Here is a 25,547-nt window from a genome sequence, read left to right on the forward strand (position 1 = left end):
CCAAAAATAGAGAAGGAGGAGGAGGAAAAGGAGGAGAAGGAGAAAAAGAGGAAGAAGAAGAAGAGGAAATAGGGTGGGTATTTTATTCCCCAAACACCTCCTGCCACACAGAGGTAATCATTTCTACTAATGCTGCAGTCCCTGGGATGTAGTCTGGGAACGGCAGACCCCTATGGTTTCAGATTATCCCAAAGCTAAGAGAGAGATTGACGCCATCAAACTGAAGGTGGAGGCATGGGCAGGAAGCCTGTGGCTAAGAGACAGACATCATAAAGATGGGCTCTAAGTTAAAGAAACTGGGCTCCTCTAAATCTGGGCCTTTATCCTATGGAGTTGCCGGAGATCAGATTTACCAGCATCTGAGTTTTTATTTATTTATTTTTTTAATAGAGACAGGGTCTCATTGTATTGCCCAGGCTGTCCTTGAACTCCTGGGCTCAAGCAATCCTTCCACCTCAGCCTCCCAAAGTGCTGGGATTATAGGTGTGAGCCACCGTGCCCAGCCTCAAATGGGTTTTTAAAGTTTTATTGCCAAGGAAATGTTGATGGCCTACAAACAGGAGCCTAGGATCCCTGGCCTCAACAGAAGTGTTCAGGTTCCCCTCCACACACCTCCTGTAACCATGCCCACAGGAAGAGGCTGCCACTTCACCCCCAGGCAGGTCAGCCATGGAACGCGCTGCTGCAAAGCAGGACCAGAGGCTCCCAGACTGGCTCGCTCGGAAACCCACTCCTCCACTAGCAAGAGAAAGGATACCCTTTAAACCAGTGACCACTGCATGTAGTTTTCCCTTCTCTTCTTTCTCAAGTGGCAATTTGTAACCTACAGTGCCTCAGTTTCCTCAACTGTAAAGCGGGGGATATTTGTATTTACCACATGGGATTCATGTGAGGATTAAATAATTTAAATAAAAAATGCTTAGAATAATTCCTGGCAAAAAAAAAAACAAGTGCTCAGTTAGATTTGGGTGTCGCTCTGCTGGGTCAGCCATCCTCCTTCTCCTCCATCAGTGTGTCCTGAGTGTGTAGAAAATGGTTGTCCATTTATTTCATTTTTCTTGAGTTGGGGTCTTGCACTGTCTGCCCAGGCTGGAGTGCAGTGGTGCAATCAGAGCTCACTGCAGCCTCAAACTCCTGGGCCCAAGCAATCCTCCTGCCTCAGCCTCCCAAGTAGCTGGGACTAGAGGCATGCACCACTGTATCGGCTAATTTCTTTTATTTCTATTTTTTTGTAGAGACAGGATTTCACTGTTGCCCAGGCTGGTCTCAAATTCCTGGCCCCAAGCAATTCTCCCACCTCAGGCTCCCGAGTCACTTCACCCATTTCCTCCCAGTCCTGGCACAGCCCTGCATACGTAACTGATACATAGAACTTAGATAACAAAAAGTGACTGAAAACTACTTTATTTGAAGACATTTTCTTCTATAGTTCTAAACACAAAAGGAATGCTGTTATAGTGGGTATTTCATAGGCATTCTTGTATTCAAATGAATCACATAATGTTTACACTTTTAAGCTACACTTGAAATTGAAGACTTAATACAACCTTTTAACAAAGAAAGTATCAGTCATATCAAAACATAACTATTCATTCTACAGATTATCACTTTCCCTAAAATGACTACTAGATATGAAAACATTGCAGAGACAGCTCAAGTGCCCCATTCTTAAGGGTTTTTTTTAATAGAAAAAATGACAACGTAAGTCACATTTTTGTTTTCTTTACTAGTAATGAACTATGGCAATCCATTTGAGAAAGCACCAGCCAACCGTACAAGTCATTTCAGCACCCTTTGCTCTTCAAAACTGACCATCTTTTACATTTAATGCTTCCTGTATGAATAAAAATGGTTATGTCAAAGTACAGACGTCAGCAACGTGTCAGTTGGTGTGAATTTATGATGTGTTCCTAAGTCAACAGAGAAAATAAAAAAAATCTCTTATGTGAATAAAATCTAAGGATGAAAAACTATCCTTTGATAATTATCACAAGGCAAAATCAACCACCTTTTCATCAGTACTAGTGTGGAATGGAAATTTCTTTATTAATACTTTTTATGGGAATGTTTTAAAGGCATAGGTATAAATGCACATGCAATCAGCTTGCCCCTCTTAGATACTAACTTTCCTAGCTTCACTCCTCCTTTTCACTGGAACAAGCTGCTGAATCCCTAACTCCAAAGTCTGCAGTGCTTGGTGAGCATTTTTAAATAAAGATTATATGTGATTTTCACTTTTTCACAAAAATGAAGTACAGAGAAGACTGAAAAGCAGTGAGAAAAAAATCATAGAGCAAAAAACTAAAACACAAGATGTGATGTTCAAATTTAAAAGAAAAACAAAACTGGTTCGTGATGATTGTTAGTAAATCACAAAAACAAAAGACAGATAGGGCCAAGACCGAAGGGACCACCAGACCACCGAGCCCCAATGTGCCAGACAAAAGTGGGCATCTTTGAGAAGGACGCCCTGGTGAAGACAATTACAGTGAACCTCTTTATAAGGACGTAAGCTCTTCAAGGTCATGGGCCGTGACTTATTTATGTCTGTATTCTGTTCTTAGCATTGTCTTGCACATGACAGACACTCAGTATTTCTGGTAACCACAGAACTGGAGCTCCATCAGCTCACTGCTTTCAAAGTCATTTTGGTTGGTGTCTACCCACTTAATTCCTTCACTCCTCTGTCTAAAGCAGGGATGGCAAATAGCCTTCATTTCACTCTGACGGACTGGGAATAGATGTCTGGAAGCACCAATCTGACATGGATTCTAAGACCAAATCCTGGCACAGAGGACAGGAATGCTGCACTCATCCATAATGCCTCCTTAAAAGAGTGGTGGCACAGGTGTTATGTATTCCCCATTCCTGGTCTAGGAAAAAGGCATCCAACACCTATTTATATTCCTTTTACATTGCTATGCTGCCTCTTGAGTGATCTGTATTAAGCCACTGTTCGTTAAATGCTGGTTGATCAGGAAGACCAAGGCCTTTCCTCTCAATTTACGTCTTTGGCCAAACAGGTAGGGTCAGAACTTCACCTGGAAATCTGAAAACACATCATCCACAATGCTCAATAGGCAACAGTCCATTGAAAGAGAACAGGTATTTACTTGATTACTCCCTTTGTAGAGAAAGAATTTTGCCCATCTCAATGGTGTGTAGCTTTCATTGATATCTAAGGCATTTGGAATTACTTAGGATCTCGGTGTTAAAAAAAAAAATGGCAGGGTTAAATTCTCTTTGGTTCTCACTCTAATCTTAAGACTTCTGTTTGTTTCTTCCTGGTACCCATAACCTTCTCAGCACTTCATCGTTGTGACTTAACCAATACTGTTGAAATAATCAACTCTTTTACACATTCATCAGAAAACCTTTTAAAGGATGTTAAGGGGAGAGGCCTCTGAAAATAAGTGGGTTGAAAGGAAAGCCAGAGAGAATAACAGGAAGAACCAACCTTCTAACAACCCGCACACAGGACTCTCTACCATTCAGACTGCTATCTATAAAATAGGGTGCTTCTGGTAGGGGGGCTGCCACCCCAGGTCCTCCAAGCAACCCTTTTCCCCATAGTGGGAGGTCAGCATCCCTCAGAAGCATCTCAGGAAAAAATGATAAAGCATTTAGAGAATTGGGAAGAAAATAGAGGGATACTATCAAAGAGTAAAGGACAGTCCTGGGGGATGAAGGGGGATGTTCTTTTTTCTTTTTTTTTTTTTGGAGACAGAGTCTTGCACTGTCGCCCAGGCTGGAGTGCAATGGCACAATCTCGGTCACTGCAACCTCCGCCTGAAGGGAGATTTTCAAAGCAACATTGCCTCTATCATAGGTAGTCTTCAATGTAATACTGGCACCAACAAGAGAACCGAGCTAAATTAAAACTACCCTCAAAATGTCATCACAGCTGATGTGCACAGCAGGAAGGACGATGTCACAAAATGCACAGATCTGTTCCTGTTGCACATTCCACCTTTCCCACGTACTGCTGGCAGCCCAGAATAACAAAATCTTGTTAGATGTCTGTCTTAAAGAGAGCTATAATATGCAAACATACACACACACACACACACACACACACACCTCAAACCTGGTTTATAAAAGAGCTTTGTGGATCAGAGTACACCTCCACTTGGTCCAAGAATCTAATTGTCAACATTAGGCAAATAGACCCAATGAATGTAACCAGGAAGAAAATTAACTGGTTGGCTGGAATATTGTATTTGATATGATGTGCTTATTTGCAAACTAATCTCCAACTGTTTGTCCAGTACTAATTCAACTGACTCATCTTCTAAATGTATAGGACTAAGCCTTTAAAAAGTTAAGCTCTTCAGCAACAAAAAGTTAACACCATCTAAAATAAATAGATTTTAAAATATATGTAATGAAATTACAGGTCACTGGAAATTCAATTCTACAATGAATATAAATTAACATTAAAATCTATTAAGTACTATTCCTGGGAAGATTTTGGTTCAGAGGTTTTATTTTTTTAAGGGCTTAATATTTGGGAATAAATGGGCACAGCTTAGAAACCCTTACAAAGTTGTAAGTAGACTAGAGGTAAGATTATTTGGTGACAAGATACAAAGATCTGTTTCTATGTCCAAAATAATGGCTTACCTCATTTTAGTTAATAGAAGTATTCCCAAAAAGTTGTGCAAATAGGCTTTTTATAACTGGACGCTTATTTTAAGTATACTAGAGGCCATGGTTGTAAAGAAACCCTGTAGTCACTCTTCTAATAAACTGAAAAACTCTAAGTGATTAGCCCCTGTCCTACATCTGCACAGTGGACGGCATACTCCAGGCACTCATAAGTGTTTGTTGAATGCATGAATTCGCTCTGACAGTTTTTTTTTCCCCCTACAGGACTTTCTTAAAGTGAGGCACATGCTAATTGAAATGGTTCTGCCCGCTGTTACTGCAGAAAGATGGAATCCAGCTCACAGTTTAACTGATGCCATTACAAAATATCAGATAATTTCAGAGTGTTTTCAATCAAAATAAAATTTCCATAAGTATGAGTGTATATATTTTTGAGGAATGTTGATCTATGATTGGCAGAAGCTTTTACTGTTAACTCACTCACTGAAAACAACTGCTTGAGCTGAATTCTATTTCAATTAACAACCAAGGCAAGTAAAGCACTTTACCTAACTTCAGAAATACCACCAGAAACCATTCCACTTCTGTAACAGCTTCTTCCCCTCACTCCAGCACAAATATTTAAATGCTGTCCTTACCTTAGTCCACAAAAGCAAAACATGAATTACAAAGCTAAGATTAAATTAGAAAGCTGCCGACTTAAATATGACAAAGTTTTTTTAGCCTTAAAATAAGAACTAAGTCAAATACATTCAACAAAAGTAACTCTTAAAGGCAAATTTTTTTCTTATTTGGTGTTTTCTTCCCTTCCCATTTAAATTTAAGACTCAATTTTAAAAAATATTCACATGTCCATTTTTCTAAATAATATATCCTCTTTAAAACAATACAGAATGCCTAACAGTGCAACCTATGTGTCCACATAAATATGCACTCTGCCACATAAATAAAATAAGAGGTTTTATCAGTCTATTTATCCAGCATTTGTAACTGCAAAAAAGGCTGGAAAAATAGCTAAGAATATTTTTATGCAAGTTTTGGGGAGGACTGAACACTGGTAAGGATTCACTGTAGGGCTCCATCATTATAAGTTTCCTAAAAAGTAGTGTGCAAACAAAATATCTGAACACAGAACCCTAAACATACTAGATGTATGTGTGGGTATGGGTGATGGAGAAGAGAGAATGAATATGTTAATATGAATGCTTGTCAAGGACACTGATAAGAAAAAGAAAAGCTCTCACTTAAGGTGCTAATGATATGTCAAGGGACCTAAATACAACAGATTTTAAAATCATCTTTACCATTTGTCCCAATTATTGACTTTGGCCCTTTACCACACAGACACAATGAATCTACATTTTGATGATCCGTCATTGGCCCAAGAGTATCATGTTTGGAGATGGATTTGCTCCCATAATTTAAAAATCAATAATTTAAAAAATAACAAAGTTGGTCTCTTTTTTCCACCAGTTTTCAAGTAATTAGTTCAAGTAAGCTTATTTACAGCTGCTACTGTATATATGTGACCTACTTTAACCCTTCTTTACCCTTTAGGAATTGGTCTCCCTTGGAATGGGACACCACATTTTAAAAAAAATCTTGAACCAGGTTTTTTTCATCTACCAATTCAATTCAGTCATGTTTCTGCTTTATTGGGCAGATAAAGAGAAGAAACCAGCAAGTTATGTCCAAAAGCTGGAAAACGCCGAAATGCTTCCCAACTATCTGAAAAGATGTTGTACTTGAGGAACACTCGGTGTTCCAAGCTGGTCGACAGGGTGACGTCTCTGCTCATGATGTAGATGCCGTCGTTATGGAGCGCACAAGTCAAGTTAAGACCCGATTTGGACGTGTTCTCCTTGAGGTAGAGCCACTGGCGGGTGACGGTGTTGTAGGACTGCACGGTGAGCATGTCCTCGCTCTGGCTGCTCCTGCGGTTGGGCCCCAGCTCGTGGAGACACCCCCCCACGATGTAGATGGTCTCTTCCACAGACACCATCTGCTGCTTGCGAATGTGGACGTCACATGTTTCAAAGAGCGTCCACATGTCGGAAGAGGGGCAGTACTGCAAAATGTTCATGTTCCGGTCTGAAAGAAAGAAAGACAAGTGATGACACCGCCTCCACTAACACCACTAGGCAAGTCTGTACAGAAATGTCTACCTCCGCGTGCATAATTTGGTAACAAAGAGAAAAAACTCTTTCAGAAAAAGCACAAGTTAGAAAAACAGTTTTCAAAATGGCTGGGAAGAGATATATTTAGATCCATCCGCACTCACCTCCCACTCCCAAACGTCTCTTCCGTGGGAGACTCAGACTGGATAAAACCAGGAAAAAGCGCAGCTCTGACTTTCACACAGCCCCTCCTCCCTGGTATCCCCACACCTTTGAACCACCAGGTCAGTGTAAAAAAAGTAAGTGCCTCAGAACCCTCATCAATAGCTACAAAATTACCGACTACTTAATACAGAAGCCAGGCTGGGCAGCAAGTAGATTATTCTTGATAGCTGATCCTAAGAAACATGACAAGTAGCAACACAGGATCTCCAGAGGCTGTCTAGTGAAAAGGACACAACGTTACAAGTCAGGAGAAAGGCAGCAAAGTCTCCCCTGCGGCCTTCTAACAAGCCACAGAACCACTTGGCAATTCAGTTTCCAGTTTTTTTTTTGTTTTGTTTTGTTTTTTAAAGACAGGATCTTTACCATGCCTAGCCTTAGTTTCCCCATTATATCACCAGAGAGACACTAACAAAGGTCCTCCCCTCTCCCTTTTCCCATTTCCCATGTCCCTCACAAGATGACAGTTGTAGCGTAGATAAGATCAACGTCTAGATAAAAGGTTGCTCTGACATTTTTAATTAATAATGATTTTCGGCCAAGCATGGTGTCTCATGCCTGTAATCCCAACTCTTTGGGTGGGCTGAAGCAGGAGGATCACTTGAGCCTAGGGGTTCGAGACCAGCCTGGGCAATATGGTGAGACCTCCTGTCTCTAAAAAAAATAAAAAATTAGCCAGACATGGTGGTGTGCACCTATGGTACCAGCTGCTACTTGGAAGGCTGAGGTGGAAGGACCACTTTAGCATGGTAGGGTGAGGCTGCAGTGAGCTGTGATCATGTCACTGCATTCCAGCCAGGGTGACAGAGTGAGATCCTGGTCTCTCAAAAAAAAAAGTAATTTTCTTTAAGGAAAAATATGGCCTCGTCTCTTTTTGAAAAACGCTTGTGAAATTTAGAATATCTAGTTTTGTTTTTCTTGTTTTTAATTGTTCTCTTTTTCTTTTCTCCTCTAGGAAAGAATAAACAAGTATTTTAGCCTCAGCAGAAAAAACAAATGCTCTGAGTTATAAACAGAATGAACTTTGTTGTTGTTGTTTCTAAACAAACAAATCCTATCCATGAAGGAGACAGCTCAGCTTGGGAACTGGCAGACGACTAAAGCCTACGGCATTTTGACGGCTGCAGGCGCTTGGTAAGAGAAGACAGCTCGTTTTCTCAGAAGTTTCATACCTCTTACAGTCCTTCCTTCTGAGAGGGACCCACTCATAGTTAGCAATGCTTAAAGAGCACCCTCCACAGCCACATCTGATACAAACTGAAGTATCTCCTAAGAGAGCAAAGTCCTGTGCGCGCACATGTCCTGATGCCTGGAGAAATCTCAGAATTGTAAGCCACGGCATTAGGAAACTGTCCTTCTGATTTCCACCCACATTAATACCTCTCCTTCTTTCTTTTTACTGTAGCTATTATGATAAAGATCATTTTAGGAGATGGCCCAAGGGGATTTTGGTCACTTATTTAACAAAAAGTGCTCCTTAGTAACCTGGCTGTCCACCGAACCAATAAAGAACTCATTCTAGTGAGGCTTCCACGTATTTCTCAGCTCCAGGCCCGAAGGTCTTTCCAGGCGTTCTGTAAATGTTTTCTCTCTTCACTCAACAAGGTGGCCTGAGTTGGTGGAATGATCTTTTTGTTTTTACATTTAAAGTTGATTCTGAAGTTTGACAAATCACCCTTCTTCCCTTTATAGCTATTACTCTCTATTGAACTTCTCTGAATTTCTTCAGTGCTGCTAAAGAATTAAAATAATCAAATAGCTACCATAAAAATAATGAGCTATTATTTACTAAATTTTAAAAGTCTCACTTGACTTAAGAAGTCAGGAGGCTAAAAACTAACTTTCTTTTTTCTTTTTTTCCTAACAATCATGATGACTTATCTGAAATACAAGGAACTATTAGGAACTGCTGGGAAAGCCCCAGCAGAGAAAGAGAAGGGCTTCAGAGTATAAGTAACTGCCCAGCTCTCCCATCTTAGAAAACTAGTTTTCGGCCCTTACACAAATAGCCATCCATCCACATCACTGAACCATCCCATCATGGGTATTTGGCTCAGGGAATCCAGGACAGAAATCACGGTGGGTGGCCCAAGCGAAGAAGGTACATTAGCAGTGGCTTGTGAGGTTACAAAACACACAAGAAGGGTTTTCTAGGTCAAATCTAAAGAACATTTGCTCAGCCAGGGTCATGGAAAAACTAGGAAATCTACCAGTAAAGTACTCTTTGGGTTACAGTGCCGCCTGTCAGTGTTGAACAGCTCTTGGTTACAAGAGAAGTCAAAGCACATATGTGCGTTATGTCAGCCCACAAGATGCAGTCTGTGTTACTCAACCTAGAGAGGAATCAGAATTCTTAGAATTGCTCATAGGTAAATAACTGGGAATATTGACTTTCCTAGAAGAAAAGACACACACATATACACACACACACACACGAGAGAGGGGGATTACTACATAAACACAAGAGTTCAGGGGGACTGAGGGGCCCATGGCTTAGTCTAAACCTATAAAGTTAATCACTGTAACCTGACAACCAATGTTGAAGGTCAAAGCAATGACTACTAAGTTTCTTTTTTTTTTTTTTCAATTATATGTAAAGAAAAAGTTGAAAACTATCTTCAGTGGAGAGTCACCAGAGAGGGACATTGGGAATAGCTCGACAAATAATGAAAACTTGGAGTGGGAAAAAAAAAAGGTCACTTCTCTTTGTCTTGCCTCTCCTTAAATACATAAATATACACATCACTTCAGTGGGTTGCATGGTGGTCCCTAACAAGATATGTCAATTTCCTAATCCCCAGAACCTGTGAATGGTGATTTTATTCAAAAAAAGGATCTTTGGGCCAGGCACAGTGGCTCATGCCTGTAATCCCAGCACTTTGGGAGGCAGAGGTGGGAGATCGCCTGAACCCAGGAGGTTGAGCCTGCAATGAGCTATGACTGTGCCACTACACTATTTCCTGGGCAATAGAGTGAGACTCCATCTCAAGGGAAAAAAGAAAAAGAAAGGGGGTCTTTGCAGATGTAATTAAGTTAAAAACCTTAAGATCTTTCTGGATTACCTAGATGGGGCCTAAATCCAACAGTGGCAACTGTCCTTAGACAGAAAGGGAAAAGCCACAGACACATACAGAGGCAGGGGCATCATATGAAGACAGAGGCAGGGGCATCATGGAGCCACCAGCCAAGGAGCCCCGAGCTACCAGAGACTAGAAGGAGCAAGGAGGACTCCTCCCCTAGAGCCCTCAGAAGGAGCACAGCCCTGCTGACACCTTGACTTCTGACTTCTGGTCGCCAGAACTATAAGAAAATATGTTTCTGTTGTTTTAGGCCACCAAGTGTATACTAATTTGTTATGGCAGCCACAGGAAACTAACACACCTCCCACCATCTTCCCCACTGAATTAATGTTTCGACTTATTCTAAAAAGAAATAAATCAGATGTTCATCAAATACTTTACATTTTAACTTCTTCCTAACATAAATCCCCAAAACAGGACACATTTGGATATGGTGGAAGGAATTTCTGTCACCTATCTGGATGCTACGTTAGCATGTGGATTTCTGTCCTTTGGGAAGTTCCCATGGCTGCTGCGGCCTCACAGGGTCTTCTTCAGGCTTGTTAGCCAGGGTTGAAGAGCTCTGTCCTGCCCATATGGTACCACAAAGGAGTGGTAGTTTATTTCACCATGTCAAATAAAACGGCAACTCTACTACCATAATGTGGCTTAAAGTCCTAAGAGCCAGGTTACACCTTTTCTGTAAGTCCTGGGCTCCATAGAGTCACACAGACCAAATGCAGAAATAGATTTCCTTGGCTAAGAGGTAACTTGGAGACATCTGCTTTGGAGAGTGGAGGGAAGGAAAGGCACCCCTCTGCTTGACTGTCCCCCATTGTCTGTCTTCCCACAACCACAGTTTTATTTTTTCTTTTCTTTTTTTTTTTTTATTTTAGAGACTGGGTCTCACTCTGTCACCCAGCCTGGGGTGCAGGGGGGCAGTCATAGCTCACTGCAGCCTCAAACCCCTGGCTCAAGCAATCCTCCTGTCTCAGCCTCCCAAGTAACTGGGACTACAGGTACATGCCACCACAACCAGCTAATTTTTTTATTTTCATTTTTAGAGAAGGGGTCTTGCTGTGTTGACCAGGCCTATCTTGAACACCCAGGCTCAAGTGATCCTCCTGCCTCAGCCTCCCAAGCAACTGGGACTACAGGTACATGACACCACATCCAGCTAATTTTTTTCATTTTTAGAGAAGGTGTCTTGCTATGTTGCCTAGGCCTGTCCTCAACTCTCAGCCTCAAGCAATCCTCCTGCCTCAGCCTCCCAAAGTGCTGGATTACAGTCATGAGCCACTGTATCCCGCCAACAACTACATTGTTCTCTATCACTGTAACCTGAGACAATTCCCTACCAAAAAGAGCAGTATAAAACTTGCTGGCAAGCAGGGCATGGTGACTTATGCCTGTAATCCCAGCACTTTGAGAGGCCAAGGCAGAACAATCACTTAGCCCAGGAATTCAAGACCAGCCTAGGCAACACAGGGAGACCTCGTCTCCACAAAAAATAAGCTTGTGGAGAAATTTTTTTAATTTCCAAATTATTAACAATAAAATGCCTACCAAAAAAGTGAAAAACACATATGTACATTTTAATAACTAGTGGAACCAGGCCGGGCACGGTGGCTCACACCTGTAATCCCAGCACCTTGGGAGGCTAAGGCAGGTGGATCACCTGAGGTCAGGAGTTACAGACCAGCCTGGCCAACATGGTGAAACCCCATCTCTACTAAAAATACAAAAATTAGCGGGGCATGGTGGTGCATGCCTGTAATCCCAGCTACTTGGGGGGCTGAGGCAGGAGGACTGCTTGAACCCAGGAGGCAGAGATTGCAGTGAGCCGAGATCACGCCACTGCACTCCAGCCTGGGTGACAGAAGGAGACTCCATCTCAAAAAATAAATAAATAAATAAACAAATAAATAGATAGTACAACCACCTCCCACTGCTGGTCAGGAAAGAGCTCTCTTGTATTCATGTTCTTGCTCCTCCTGTGATATGTGAACAGTGTCCTAAAGCTGGGTTTCTGGAACCTCTACCTGATGTGTGTGTGCTCACAAAGAGAGAAAATGAGAACTAATCTGCAAGGATGCTCTGGTACTAAATTCCATAATGGTGGATGGGGGCAGGTTTGGTGTATGTTTGGGATAAGGATGGGCGTTCCCAGATAATCTTCTCCAAAGAGCTACCCAACCTCAGAGAGCGACCCCCACAAACCAGGCCCAGCCAAATCACAAGACGGCTGACCAGAAAGCTGGGTTTCCAGAAGCAAAAAAAAAGAGATAACATTTTTTTTTTCACAGCTCTCCCTTCCCCATTCGATTTTCATGCTCACACAAAGTTATCAAAAGATCCCTCCTGTCCCAATCATCCCTGCCATATGGAACTGTCTTCCTTCCAGATGTGTAAGTGTACACTATTAAAGCATAACATGACACTCGGATATGTCGGGGCTTCCTCTGACACCCTCTTGCCCTTCCCAGACTGCTGACGCCTACACATGGGCAGACCACCTACCTGGTCCCTTCACTTACCTCTGGTAGTGTATCCTCCAATGACATAAATTTTTCCCTTACACTCACAGGCAGAGAACTCAGCCAGAGGATTGGGTAAGGGCGCCACAAAATTCCACGCATCCTGCTCGGGGTTGTAACACTCAACGTTAGAAACGGCCTGCCCTCCGATGGCATAGAGTTTTGAATTAACAGCCACAAGTTTGAAGTTAGACCTGAAAGAGAGACACAAAGGCCCACAGAGTTAGTTCTTCTGATCAATGAAAAGTGTAACAATGGCATGAACTACTAGACTCTCCTGGACATCTGAAGAAAATTCGCTCTCCCAGTTGGGGGCCATTCCGCCTGAGGACAGAGGAGGAAAGGATGGCTTCTCGAATCTCACTCCTGTCCCCAAGATTCCACGGGAATGGCACACTGTCCAAACACTAGCTATCGAAGATAAGCAGTTCAATACAACAAGTTATTAATCTTGTTCAGCCTTAGTCCAGCAACCAAAGACAATGTGTATACACTAAACTCCACACTTTCTTTCAGGGGCAGGCACAAGGGTAAGAGGGGAAGGCACCCACATCACCCCATTGTCTTTCACCTCTCAGAATGGTTATTTCATTCTTCCTACTGAGTAGTATGGCTTCATCTTAGGGACACACTGGTGCTGTCAGGACAGGCAGGTGCGAGGAGTGACTGCTAAAGGGTAGGTCAGGAGATCCTTGCACAACCAGTATACCTGAGCAGGACACTGGTCCTGCCTCCCGCCTCCAAGGGCATCTAACATACTGCTTCACAACATGTAAGATGGGGAGAGGTCAGCACTGAACAAATTCACAGTTTGTATTTATTTATTTACTAATTTATTCATGAAACAGGGTCTTGCTCTGTCACCCAGGCTAGACTGCAGTGGCACAGTCATAGCTTACTGCAGCCTTGAACTCCTGGGCTCAAGAGAGTCTCCTGCCTCAGCCTCTCGAGTAACTTGGACTACAGGTATGTATCATCATATTCAGCTATACTCAGCTAATTTTTTATAAACATTTTTTTGTGGAGATGGCATCTCACTATGTTGTCCAAGATGATCTTGAACTCCTGGCCTCAAGTGATCCTCTTGCTTCAGCCTCCCAAAGTGCTAGGGTTATAGTTATAAGACACCACAACCAGCCTCAAAATATTTTGATCCAGCATTCTTAGGGTCTTTACATATGTTAATTCAACAAATACTTCTATTGACAAATGCTCATCTTTCATAAAAATAATAACTTGAAAAAGAGATGGACAATGGTTTCCAGCTCTATATTCAGTAAATAATTAAATGCTGCTTATCAGCTTCAGACACTAAATAAGTCTTATGATTTTTGAACTGAATAGTAACACAAAATTAATTTGTTTCGATATAGCACACAAAAGGCAGGAAGGATAAACTCTTGGGAGTGTTGGGTCAGTCTGCTGTGAGGTGTGCAACAGTCACAAGTTTACAAGAGGATGAGCAGCAGCATGATGCAACAGAAAAACACCTGAGCACAAATCAGAAGACCTCGCTTCTAGTCCCAGCTCTGCTGATAACCAGCTATCTGACCCTGGTCCAACCACCTCACTTCCTCATCTGTAAAATGGGGATAACAGCCATCACAAGGTGGTCGAGATGATTAAATCAAATAGTCTATCAGAAACTACTACACAGAGATAAAATACTATCATTCAAATTTCTGTTTTCTAGTGTTTGAAATAAAGGTGCTAGACCAAGTGAATTTCAAGACCACACCTAATCCCAACACAATGATGTCTTCAAAAATAATAATACACTAAGAAAGAATGGAGGTAGAGGCTATGCACACACAAAAAACTTATATAAGGGAGTAGATTAAGAAGAAGCAGTAAACAAGAAGCCCATGCTTGATCCCCTAAAAAGTGTTCAATGAAACTGATGCATTACACTATGGAAACTAGGTTAGTAATAGGCACCTACTAAACAGTTAAGATTTTTTAAAGGTTCCTATCATGTTTATATCTAAATGTGTGTTTTAGTTTGTTTTTCCACTCAGAGCGTGAATAGAGTACTCTTCATCAAGAGCCTCGTCTTGTCCCTTAAAGCCAGCCAGCCAGCCAGCCAGCCCACTTTTTTGTGCCAACAGACGTCAGGGTGGCAGGTACTGGGGGGTCCCTGATTCCTGCTGCTTACCTTTCTTGCTGCCAATGGTCCTTAAAATCCAACCATGATGCCCTCTCTGTGTGTGCAAATTTGGGGAACCAAAGGAAATAAAGCTTGTAAACAAGCACTAAATTTTCCCAGCCGCAATTTGTTTTTGCTCCCCAAAGGTACACAGATAGTAAATTTTGTAAGATCAAAACAGTTTTTAGTATTTATCCAGCATAATCATTTGTCCTAAGCAAACATGTAAGGGGCTTCTTTTTGAGACCAATGAATAGGCAGTTAAAGTAAATGATTCCATCTCTCCAGACCCCAACACGCTCAAATTCACTTGAAGAGAAACACTTTTTAATGCTGAATTTGTTTTAAGATGAAATTGCCACCTAAAAACAGACCATTTAATAAAGAGGCATACTGCTAAAGGTTATGAGTCCAGGCTTACACAGGGAAATCTCAGACATCACACATCAATTGCTGTCTGACTTTAGACAGATTACTGAATCTGTTGATCTGTTCCTCAGTTTTCTCATCTGTTAAGTAGGGATAAGAAGGGCACAATATCTGGCATGCAGTAAGAGCTGAAAAGGACAGCACTTGCAGAGATAAGTCTTTCTCCATTGGCATTCTAGGGAGTGCTTCTCTGGGTGTCCTAAGTCTAAGTTTTTCTTAACCTTGGGAGGGTTGGTTTCTCATTTGTCAACTGCAGCAGTCACTGACTGTGATGTTTTATGCTCTCTCATCCACAAATTCTCATCACTTACTGCTTCATTTCCAACTTTCTGAAAATAATTCTTCCACTCTTCACCTCTTGAATGGTAAAGGTATAAATTCAAGCTATCAACTACTTTTCAAAATTATCATCTCTACAGTGTTTTCTTAATTTAACACACTATGTTCAGGAGGTAAAAAGAAGAATTTCAAGACCAAGTAACAAGTCATCTATCATAGCTATATACTTGTTCCTTGCAATAAATAAAAATATTATCATTAGAATTTCTGTTTTAAGTGAGAAAACAAGTCATCATAGCTATATACTTGTTCCTTGCAATAAAAAAAAATTATCATTAGAATTTCTGTTTTAAGTGAGAAAATTGGATAAAACCACAACTGAATTTCAAGGTCACTTATAAGAAAAATTTTTTTTAAAAGGAGAGCTTTTTAAGAGACAGGGTCTCATTTCATTGCCCAGGCTGGAATGCAGTGGCCTGATCATGGCTCACTGCAGCCTTGAACTCCCAGCCTCAAGCAATCCTCCTGACTCAGCCTCCCAAGTAGCTAGGCCACCGTGAGTGGCTTAAAAAGCTCTTTAAACCCCTAAAAGCTAAGTAACATGAAACATGCTAAACACCAGCACGCAGATCTCAAGGATTAACAGTAGCTACATACAACCATAGGAAGGCAAGATGACACAGAGGTCTGGGTGGCTTCGAGTCTAGCCCTGTGATTATGTGGAAGGTAATTAAACTCACTGAGCCTCAGTTTCCACTTTAAGGAAATGGGATTAATAACATCTACCTCATAGAGATGTTGTGAGCATTAATATGAAGTGACACCTCAAGTTGTGACTACAATACCTGACCCAGAGTAAGAGCTCAAGAAATGAAAACCATCATTATGACCCCCTATGTAGAGAAAGAAGTTTGCTTACCATCAGAGTAAAAATTAGAACAAAATGTCAAGATCCTTTCAAAAGTCCTTTCTCAACCACTCAGAACACGACTGCTTAAGTCTGTGGGCCATCCAGGTCCTTTCGTCTCCTCTTTCCCCTTCATCTACTTGCCTTCTGCCATGTCCCTACGCATTAATTTCCCCTAGGGACTAGGAAGGGGAGAAGGGGAAAGGTTAGAAAATAGAGGTAGTCATTGTTGCTACCTATGCCCAGCTCTAAGAAACTCCAAAAGCAAAGATGCAAAAAGCAATTTAAACTGTTGGCCAAAATTAAATGGGGAGTTGGGGGGGAGTGTGAATAGACGTACAGTTTTCTTTCCTGCACTATTCCCAGGCTCTACTACAACATCAACCACAGAAATGCTCCAAAAATGGTAAACATTGGCTGAGAGGAGAAAGGACAGCTCAGCAAACGCTAAGGCTGACAACTGCAATTCCATCTCTGCCAGGAGACACTTGTTTATTAAAGTCTCTCTCTCAGCCTTGCTGTATTCACACATGGAACAGGAGGACTCACTCCAACTCCATTTTCAGAGCTAAAGTGCAGGGCAATGGAAAAGACTAGAGAAAGCTCTGGAAATGGAGAACCTTAATGAACAAACTGCTGCAACAGTGGTCAGTTCCTGCAAGTTATCACTGATTAAAGGGAAAGCAAGCACCCTCGATCTCACAAGCTTTTTTTTTTTTTTTTTTTTGAGACAAAGTCTCACTCTGTTGCCCAGGCTGGAGTGCAGTGGTCTGATCTTGGCTCACCACAACCTCCCCATCCCGGTTTCAAGCGATTTTCCTGCCTCGGCCTCTCAAGTAGCTAGGACTACAGGTGCCCACCACCATGCCCGGCTAATTTTTGTATTATTAGTAGAGACAGGGTTTCACCACGTTGGCCAGGCTGGTCTCGAACCTCTGACCTCAGGTGATCCGCCTGCCTCAGCCTCCCAAAGTGCTGGGATTACAGGTGTGAGCCACCGTGCCTAGAGGTCTCACAAGCTTTTATGTGTGAAGAGTTACATCCTGACAATTTGTGAGATCAAACCCACGTTCAGACCATCAGGCAGTGTTGCACACTTGGCCTACAGAGCAAAACATTTCTTTTTTACCCTCTGATGGTCATATAGCACCCACTATCTTCTCCAGAGTGCAGAAGGCTTTATAAAATCTCTCAATTGGCCGGGCGCGGTGGCTCATGTCTATAATCCCAGCACTTTTTGGGAGGCCAAGGCAGGCAGATCACGAGGTCAGGAGATCGAGACCATCCTGGCTAACACGGTGAAACCCCATCTCTACTAAAAATACAAAAAAAAATTAGCCAGGCGTGGTGGCGGGCACCTGTAGTCCCAGCTACTCGGGAGACTGAGGCAGGAGAATGGCGTAACCTGGGAGGCGGAGCTTGCAGTGAGCCGAGATCGCGTCACTGCACTCCAGCCTGGGTAACAGAACGAGACTCCGTCTCAAAAAAAAAAAAAAAAAACACATACACTTTGCCCTACCTATCCAGGGATTCCACGAATTTGACATATGAAACTAACTCACATATGGCTACTAAGATACATGCACGCATCTACCAGGATGTTCAATATGGCAATGCTTATTGAAACATCCAATGCAAATGGAAGTGACCTAAATGTCCATAAATAAGGGAAGGGCTAATTACATTATGGTACATCCATAGGCTGGAATGCCACGCAGCCATTAAAAAGCGTGAGGTAAGGCCGGGCGCGGTGGCTCACGCCTGTAATCCCAGCACTTTGGGAGGCTGAGGCGGGCAGATCACGAGGTCAGGAGATCGAGACCATCCTGGCTAACACAGTGAAACCCCGTCTCTACTAAAAATACAAAAAAAAATTAGCCGGGTGTGGTGGCGGGCGCCTGTAGTCCCAGCTCCTCGGGAGGCTGAGGCAGGAGAATGGCGTGAACCCGGGGGACGGAGCCTGCAGTGAGCGGAGATCGCGCCACTGCACTGCAGCCTGGGCGACAGAACGAGACTCCGTCTCAAAAAAAAAAAAAAAAAAAAAAAAAAAGCGTGAGGTAGATCTACATTTGTTGACACAGAAAAAAACTCTCAGATATGGTTAAATGGAAATATCAAGTGCCATAATAATTAGTACAACCTAGACAATTTTAGAATTTTAAAAATGTGTAAGGTGATACACCCCCGTGCACATTAATATACCTAAACACTTTTCCCCTATTGTTAACCACTATCAATATACTTATACAGCTGATCCTTTAATAACACGGGTTTGAACTGTGAGGGTCCACTTACATTCAGATTTTCTTCTGCCTCTGCCACCCCGAGACTGCAAAACCAACCCTTCCTCTACCTCCTTTTCCTCCTCAGCCTACTCAACGTCAAGATGATAAGGATGATCCACTTCCGCTTAATTTTCTCTTCCTTACTTTATTAATAACATTTTCTTTTCTATGGCATACTTTATTGTTAGAATAAAGTATATACTACATATACAAAATGTATTAATTGTTTATGTTATTGGTAAGGCATCTGGTAAACAGTAGGCTATTTAGTAGTTAAGTTTTTGGGAGAGTCAAAAGTTATATGGGGATTTTTGACTGTGCAGGGTTTGGTGTCCCTGGCCCCCACATTGTTTAAGGGTTAACTGTATTTATATAAGTATACATATAATTTACAGTATAAATGTTTATACATTTATAATATCTAAAGGTAACAAAAGTCTGTTGATACACTGACACTTTTTTTCTGTACCCTGAGGGCAGACATTTACTCTTTTTACTCTACAGTTTTGTGTGTAATTTGCAGTTTTTCTAAGAATCATGCATTCATGCATTACTTGAATGCTTTTTTTTTTTTTTTAAGGGGATGAAAAGGGCCTTCCTAGAAAAAAAGACAAAGACTACCAAGGATGTATGAAGGGAAGAAAGAAGTGTGAGGAACTGTGGCACTAAGCATGGCCTGGTGAGCACCAAATGATGCGTAGCTAGAGGAATGCAAGAGGAGTGAGAGAACTCAGGGCCGCCCACCCCTAATCAGACCACCACCCATGGCCACACAATGTTCCTTTGTCGTTTCAATTACAGTGCATAGAATTTGTTTTAAAATAACACTTCTGATATCAAATTTTAAATATGGTATCATCTCAATGGTGTAAATAATGCATTAAAAATGGGCTGGCAGGAAATATGCCAACCTGGTTACTGCCTCTGGGAAGAGCGGGTAGGAATAATCATCTTTTTGCTTCTTCATTCTTTTCCATTTTCCAGTTTTCTGTAACTATGTATTATCAGGGGAAAAAGCATACTTTTCAAAATGAATTTCATATTATAGGAGAGATAAAGCCAGTTATTTCCCCCAAATAATCCCTGGCCGAGGAGGACCCTCGAGTCAAATAAATAGATATATAAAGGATTCTCTGTTACTGTTAAGACTTTCTTTGCCCAGCTGTGAGCTCCCCAACTCCTTGCTCCACACTTCAGGACCAGGACCCTGTGAGGATTGAGATGGAAACACGTGGATGGGAAGAAAGGGTATTTTCATCCTTTCTTGAGTTACATTGATTCTTTTCCCTGCTTCTGAATGACGCTGAGGCCTCCTAGGCGCTACCATCTTTATTTCCTACCATCTCTTCCTGTATATGCTCTTTGCTCTTGTTTTGATATTCCTTCCCTGGTTCCTTTCCCTTCTCCCCTCTCATCCCACTCCTCAAGCTCCTCCTCTTCCTTTCTTCAAGTCACCCATGTTGGAGGCAGGAGAGATTTACAGGATGGGAGGGGGAGAAGGTTGCGTAAATGAAAATATTCCAATTCTGTAGTTGAACACTTCCAGGCTCAAGCTTTGGGTCATGACGATGGCTGTCCAGAGAAGGAAGCACAAGAGAGGATAAAAAATAAGAAAAGCAACCCCTATTGCAAACGTTAATACATTTCCAGTGATTATCTCTTGATCATGATGGTATCACAATGTGGAAGACTCTGTTGTCACAGTCACTGACATCAGAAAAAAATCCTAAAAACTAAGACAAATTTTTTAAAAATTAAGGAGCAATTTTCTTTTAAAGTATTCTTGTAGGAAACCACAACATCTTTTTTCACAAGAACAGAGGCAAAGAAAGCAGTTTCACCTAAAGGCACAATACCTGCCAAAAAACCACTCCACTTCTTGACCTCACTGGGGACATCCTCTTCGCAATTTCTTAGTTCATTGGGAATTTTGCCAGCGCCAAGGCCAACAACATTCCTGAAGATGTCATTTCCACCATAGCACACCCTCCCCTGTTTACTGGCTCAGTAAACACTGGGGCAATGAACTAATGAACAAGTGAATGAATGAGAAGGCAGCAGCACTCTGCCGGGGTGCTTACCTCTTCTGGTTCATGGAGGCCACCTGGAGCCACTCGTTGGTGCTGGGGTTGTAGGAATGCGCAGCGGAGATCTCCTGGCTAGTGATCCTATACCCGCCCACTATGAAGAGGTAGTTGTCCAGGATGGCAGACCCATAGCCCCTGACATTGACCAGGTCGGGAGGAAGGTTGTTGGCCAGCGGGAACCAACGCTCAGTCATCTCCTCGTACCTGAGCATGGACGGGGGCTCCCCCTGGTAGGGGTGAGGGGCCAGGGGTCCCCCCAGGAAGTCCCCGAGGGCCACGAGGACAGGAGTCCCAGTCATCCGGGCCTCCCTCAGCCTCTGCTTCAGGCTGACATCCCCTGGAGCTTGGGGAGGAGACCCCAGGAGGTGGAACTGGGGCTTGCACAGCACCTCGTGGAAGTGGACGACCATGAAGCGCAGGCAGGCCTCCTGCAGATCGGGCAGCCCGTACACCTGCGCCAGGCGGTACATCTCCAGGCAGTTGTTGAGCCGCACCTGGGACAGCAGCAGCTGCAGCAGGGACGTGACCTGCAGGAAGGAGGCCGCCTCCACCAGCTCGGACAGCAGGCTCACCTCATCCATCTCCTCGTCCTCGTCCACCCCGCCGCCCTTTTCCCCGCGCGGGCCCAGGAGCCAGCCTTCGCGGGCCCCGCCGGCGTTGATGAAGTCCAGCACCAGCCGCAGGCCCGGCGCGCTGAGGCCGCGCAGCTGCTGCACCTCCGGGCCGCCGGCCTCCTGGCTCAGGGCCTCGCGCATGCCGGAGCGGTAGAGGGCGCGGAAGTAGTCGCTCTGCTCGATGAGCTTCCTCTTGCTCACCGGGTAGCAGCGGTCCTCCAGGCGGATCTGCACCATCTCCTCGGCCGACATGGCTGGGGGCCCCGGGGCGGCAGCGCTCACCGCCAGATCTGCGCGCCGGCCTCCCAGCCCCTACGCGCGCGCCGGTTCCGGGAGGGGCGCCGAGGGATGGCGGCCCGGGAGGAGCGGCGAGGTGAGGGCCGCCCGCGCTCGCCCGGCCTCTCCGGCGGCCCCTCCTCCCTGGGCCCGCTCCCGCGAGGCGGCGGCCCTGCCCTTCTCCTTTCCCTCAGCGCCAAAAAAGGGCCGGCGGAGCGCGGCGGGCGTCCTCGCGCGGGCTCTCCCGGGCGGCGCCAGGCGGGAAGGGAATTCCAGCTCCCAGCCAGCAGCCTCCTCCCCCGCCGCCCTTCTCACTTCCGCCCGCGGGACCCCAGCCGCCGGCCTGACCTGCCGGCTGGATCCGGCTCTCGGGGAGGCCCGGGAAGCTGCGGGCCCGGGCGCCTCGGCTGCGGACGCGCAGCTGCGGGAGGCGGAGGGCGCGCGTCCCCGCAGCCTCTCCGCACGCCCGGGGCGCGCCGGCTCCGCCGCCTGTTGGGGGCTGCAGTGATGCTCCGGGGTACCCCAGGGAGAAGAAATTCGTTTTCTCTCCCACGCTGCTTTACACGGGCTAAAGAAAAAGAAATGAGCGTGGGAGGAAAGGGAAGGATGGAGTCTCTGGTCCAGGGAGACAAAAAGGCATCAAATATGGGGTCGTCCTTCTGGCCCAGTCCGGCATCGAGTGTCAGTGGGCTGAGGCACGCAGGCAATCTATGGACAGTTGGTGGCAATGTTGGTGGCACGTAGAGCTGATTCTCTGGTAGCGTGGTCGCGTAGGAGCCATCTTACAGGAGGTCCAGGCAGATGGCAGCAGGTTCTCAGAGGAATCGGGTTGGGAGGCAGGGGAGCTTGCATTTGCCACTGGGGCCCCTTATTCTCCCTAAGTTATTAAAAGAAAGATGAAAGCGCAGCCCGACTAAATAAAGTTACATCACGTGGCTTCTGGTTTTAAACCATGTTTTCTATGAGCCATTACTTTTCTACTTCAGGATTGGACTAGCCATTACGGAATGTTATCCTGGCGCAAAAGATCTGACAAAATTGGCTCATAAATGTCTGCAAGAAGTAGCTTTTCTTGTCACCCCCTTTCTCCACCTACCCTGCCCCCATCATCTGAGGACTATTAAGAGAGACCACACGTGCGGTTTGGCTGAGCGCGGTGGCTCACACCTGTAATCCCATGACTTTGGGAGGCCCAGGTGGGCAGATCACGAGGTCAGGAGTTCGAGAGCACCATGGCCAACATGGTGAAACCCCGTCTCTACTAAAAATACAAAAATTAGCCGGGCGTGGTGGCACGCGCCTGTGATCCCAGCTACTCGGGAGGCTGAGGCAGGAGAATTGCTGGAACCCGGGAGGCGGAGGTTGTAGTGAGCCGAGATCGCGCCGCTGCACTCCAGCCTGGGCGACAGAGCGAGACGCCGTCTCGGAAAAGAGAGACCACTTGTTTCCTATGTTCTCTCACTGAACATTGCAATTAGAAGGCCCACCCCAAATAATAATAGGAAGGACTTTTTGTCTTGCTAATGAATTCATCCCAGGAAGGGGGTGGGGGGAGAAATATATTGTTTGGATTATCTTTGGGTAGGAGAAGGGAGAAGGATTGGGAGGAAGCAGAGGGTGTGTTCACTCTTATCTTACAAAACAAAAACAGAAAACCTTGAAAACTTACCCAAACCAAGATTTGAGAACCACCTATGATAAACAGTCCTTAACTTGGAGAGAATATGTTTGGGTTTTTTTTTATTATTACAAGCTTCAGCTTTCTTCTTGAATGACAGATTGTTAAATAATATCTTCTTCGTAAGTACATTTCCCCTATTTAAAGAAGATACATCCTACCATGCTAACATTTTACCTTAGGAAGGAGAAAGGGTTAAAAACCAGAGAACTAAAGAAAGTCAAGGTGAAACATGAGATCCTTTCAACATAGTTTGGTTACATTTGTGGTTCTTACTACGAAATTTATCTGCTTCACAGAGTGGTGTTGTTGTCATCTTTTACTTTGTTTATTATTATTACTTGGGAAAGGAGGTTTATCTTTTTATTTTTTAGAAAAAAAATGCATTTTTTTTTTTTTTTTGAGACGGAGTTTCCCTCTTGTTGCCCAGGCTGGAGTGCAATGGTGCGATCTCAGCTTTCTGCAACCTCCACCTCCCGGGTTCAAGTGATTCTCCTGCCTCAGCCTCCGGAGTAGCTGGGATTCCAGGCATGAGCCACCACACCCGGCTAATTTTGTATTTTTAGTAGAGACGGGGTTTCACCATGTTGGTCAGGCTGGTCTGGAACTCCCGACCTCACGTGATCCACCCACCTCGGCCTCCCAAAGTGCTGGAATTACAGGCATGAGCCTCCATGCCCAGCAAAAAAAAATGCATTTTTTTTTCCATAGAGATAGGGTCTTGCTACCTTGCCCAAAACAGACCTCGAACTCCTGGCCCCAAGGGATCCTGCCACCCCAAGTGATCCTGCTGCCTTGGTCTCTCAGAGCACTACTGTGCCTGGCCTATTTTCTTTATAATAATGCTAGGAATAAGGAACTAAAAAATAAAAGACATAGAAAATGTTCTAGTAGATTCTGGCCTCCCTGGAAAAAAATGAAGGAAATAAAAATGGATCTATGACTTACTCAGTTGTTTTCTTGGATTCTATAAAAAACATTCATCTCTTCACCTTGTTTCACCTGGCCTTTAAATCATTACTGATAAAACTCCATTTTCACATCAACCCTTCACACTTCCATTCTCTATGAGGGTGCAGTGAGACACGATAAGCTTTGGAGCAGGAGGTGGAGTGAGTGATCAAGCATTTAGCAGCTTCTTTGGGATGGTAGAGTGTAACATCCAGTATTAAGCTTCAGGCTGGGGAATTTTGCTGGGATGCGTCCCCTGTATCAAAGAGACTTGGACCTACGATTTTTCTATGCCTCAACCGGCAACAATGCCAGATTCAGTGGGTCAGCCACAAAGAACAGGCTCTCAGTCTCTCCTCTGTCTCTTGAATCTTTCACCAATGGATGCTTTTGTTTCCCAGCCGTCATAGATATGCCTCAGACTGGTATTTTCTTGCCTTTTTAAAACAGACCAAAAAAATCATGCTCAAAGAATGATGTGCATTAGAAAGGCAATTCAAGCACAGTAACATTATCAGGGTAAGATGAGGTTGGACAGGGAGTCTGGGGTATTAGTCTCACAATACTGGGCATTGATCTTGTGAGTTTTTTTGGCTCCCAATATGATAATAACATTATTTAGGATTGGGAGCATCTTAAATGATCAAATCATTTTAATAAATTATGCAGTAAGTTTTCTGTTAAGCTAGAAATGCAAAGTCAGAGCAATATAAACTCCTTTATTTTAAAAAGACCTAAAATTATTCCTAGTCTTCCTGAAAATATTGCTTTATATAACTGGAGGTATAATTTTATAGATCTGTTATTGACTGATCATTGAATAATAAAAACCAGCTTTGTGGTACTATCTGTAAAACAGATAGTTTTACAAAAGCGTAATGGTCAAATAGAGTTAGGTAATTTTTATTTTTTATTTTTTATTTTTTTAGACAGGGTCTCACTCTGCCATTCAGGCTGGAGTGCGGTGGCACTATTATGGCTCAATGAAGCCTCCCAGGTTCAAGTGCTCCTCCCAGGGGCCTCCCAGGTTCAAGTGCTCCTCCCACCTCAGCCTCCCAAGTAGCTGAGATTACAGGCCTGCGCCACTATGCCCGGTTAATTCTTACATTTTTTGTGGGGACAGGGTTTCACCATGTTGCCCAGGCTGGTCTTGAACTCCTGGGCACAAGTGATGCTCCCTCCTCAGCCTCCCAGAGTGCTGGGATTACAGGTATGAGCCACCACACCCAGCTGAAGTAGGTCATTTTTTAAAGAATTTATGGAAAATATCCCTTTTGAAATAGCAAGTAGAAAAAAAAATCTTAGTACAAGATGTTTATCACAGTATTGCTTTTAATAACAAAAAATTGGAA

The 25,547-nt window shown here is 43.8% G+C and overlaps 1 protein-coding gene across 1 annotated transcript; it reads right to left on the reverse strand.

Annotated features, from left to right (window-relative positions):
- Positions 1-1,388: 1,388 nt before the first annotated feature.
- KLHL42 (kelch like family member 42) lies at positions 1,389-21,718 on the reverse strand. The gene is made up of 3 exons (XM_520814.7): positions 20,671-21,718; positions 12,544-12,737; positions 1,389-6,699 (listed from the first exon to the last, which is right to left on the reverse strand). The coding sequence occupies exons 1-3, from the start codon at positions 21,540-21,542 to the stop codon at positions 6,248-6,250; spliced, it is 1,518 nt and encodes a 505-aa protein (XP_520814.2). The 5' UTR covers positions 21,543-21,718; the 3' UTR covers positions 1,389-6,247.
- Positions 21,719-25,547: the final 3,829 nt, after the last annotated feature.

The sequence above is a fragment of the Pan troglodytes genome, chromosome 10 (genome assembly GCF_028858775.2).
Source record: "Pan troglodytes isolate AG18354 chromosome 10, NHGRI_mPanTro3-v2.0_pri, whole genome shotgun sequence".
In the NCBI taxonomy this organism is placed as follows: domain Eukaryota; kingdom Metazoa; phylum Chordata; class Mammalia; order Primates; family Hominidae; genus Pan; species Pan troglodytes.

Bases quoted from the DNA above. Each gene is read 5' to 3' on its own strand.
- KLHL42 (XM_520814.7), bottom strand. From the start codon at position 21,542: ATGTCGGCCGAGGAGATGGTGCAGATCCGCCTGGAGGACCGCTGCTAC. The intron at 12,738-20,670 runs GTAAGCACCCCG...TCTCTCTTTCAG, and splicing joins GCCTCCATGAACCAGAAGAG to GTCTAACTTCAAACTTGTGG. The intron at 6,700-12,543 runs GTAAGTGAAGGG...TCTTTCTTTCAG, and splicing joins TGGAGGATACACTACCAGAG to ACCGGAACATGAACATTTTG.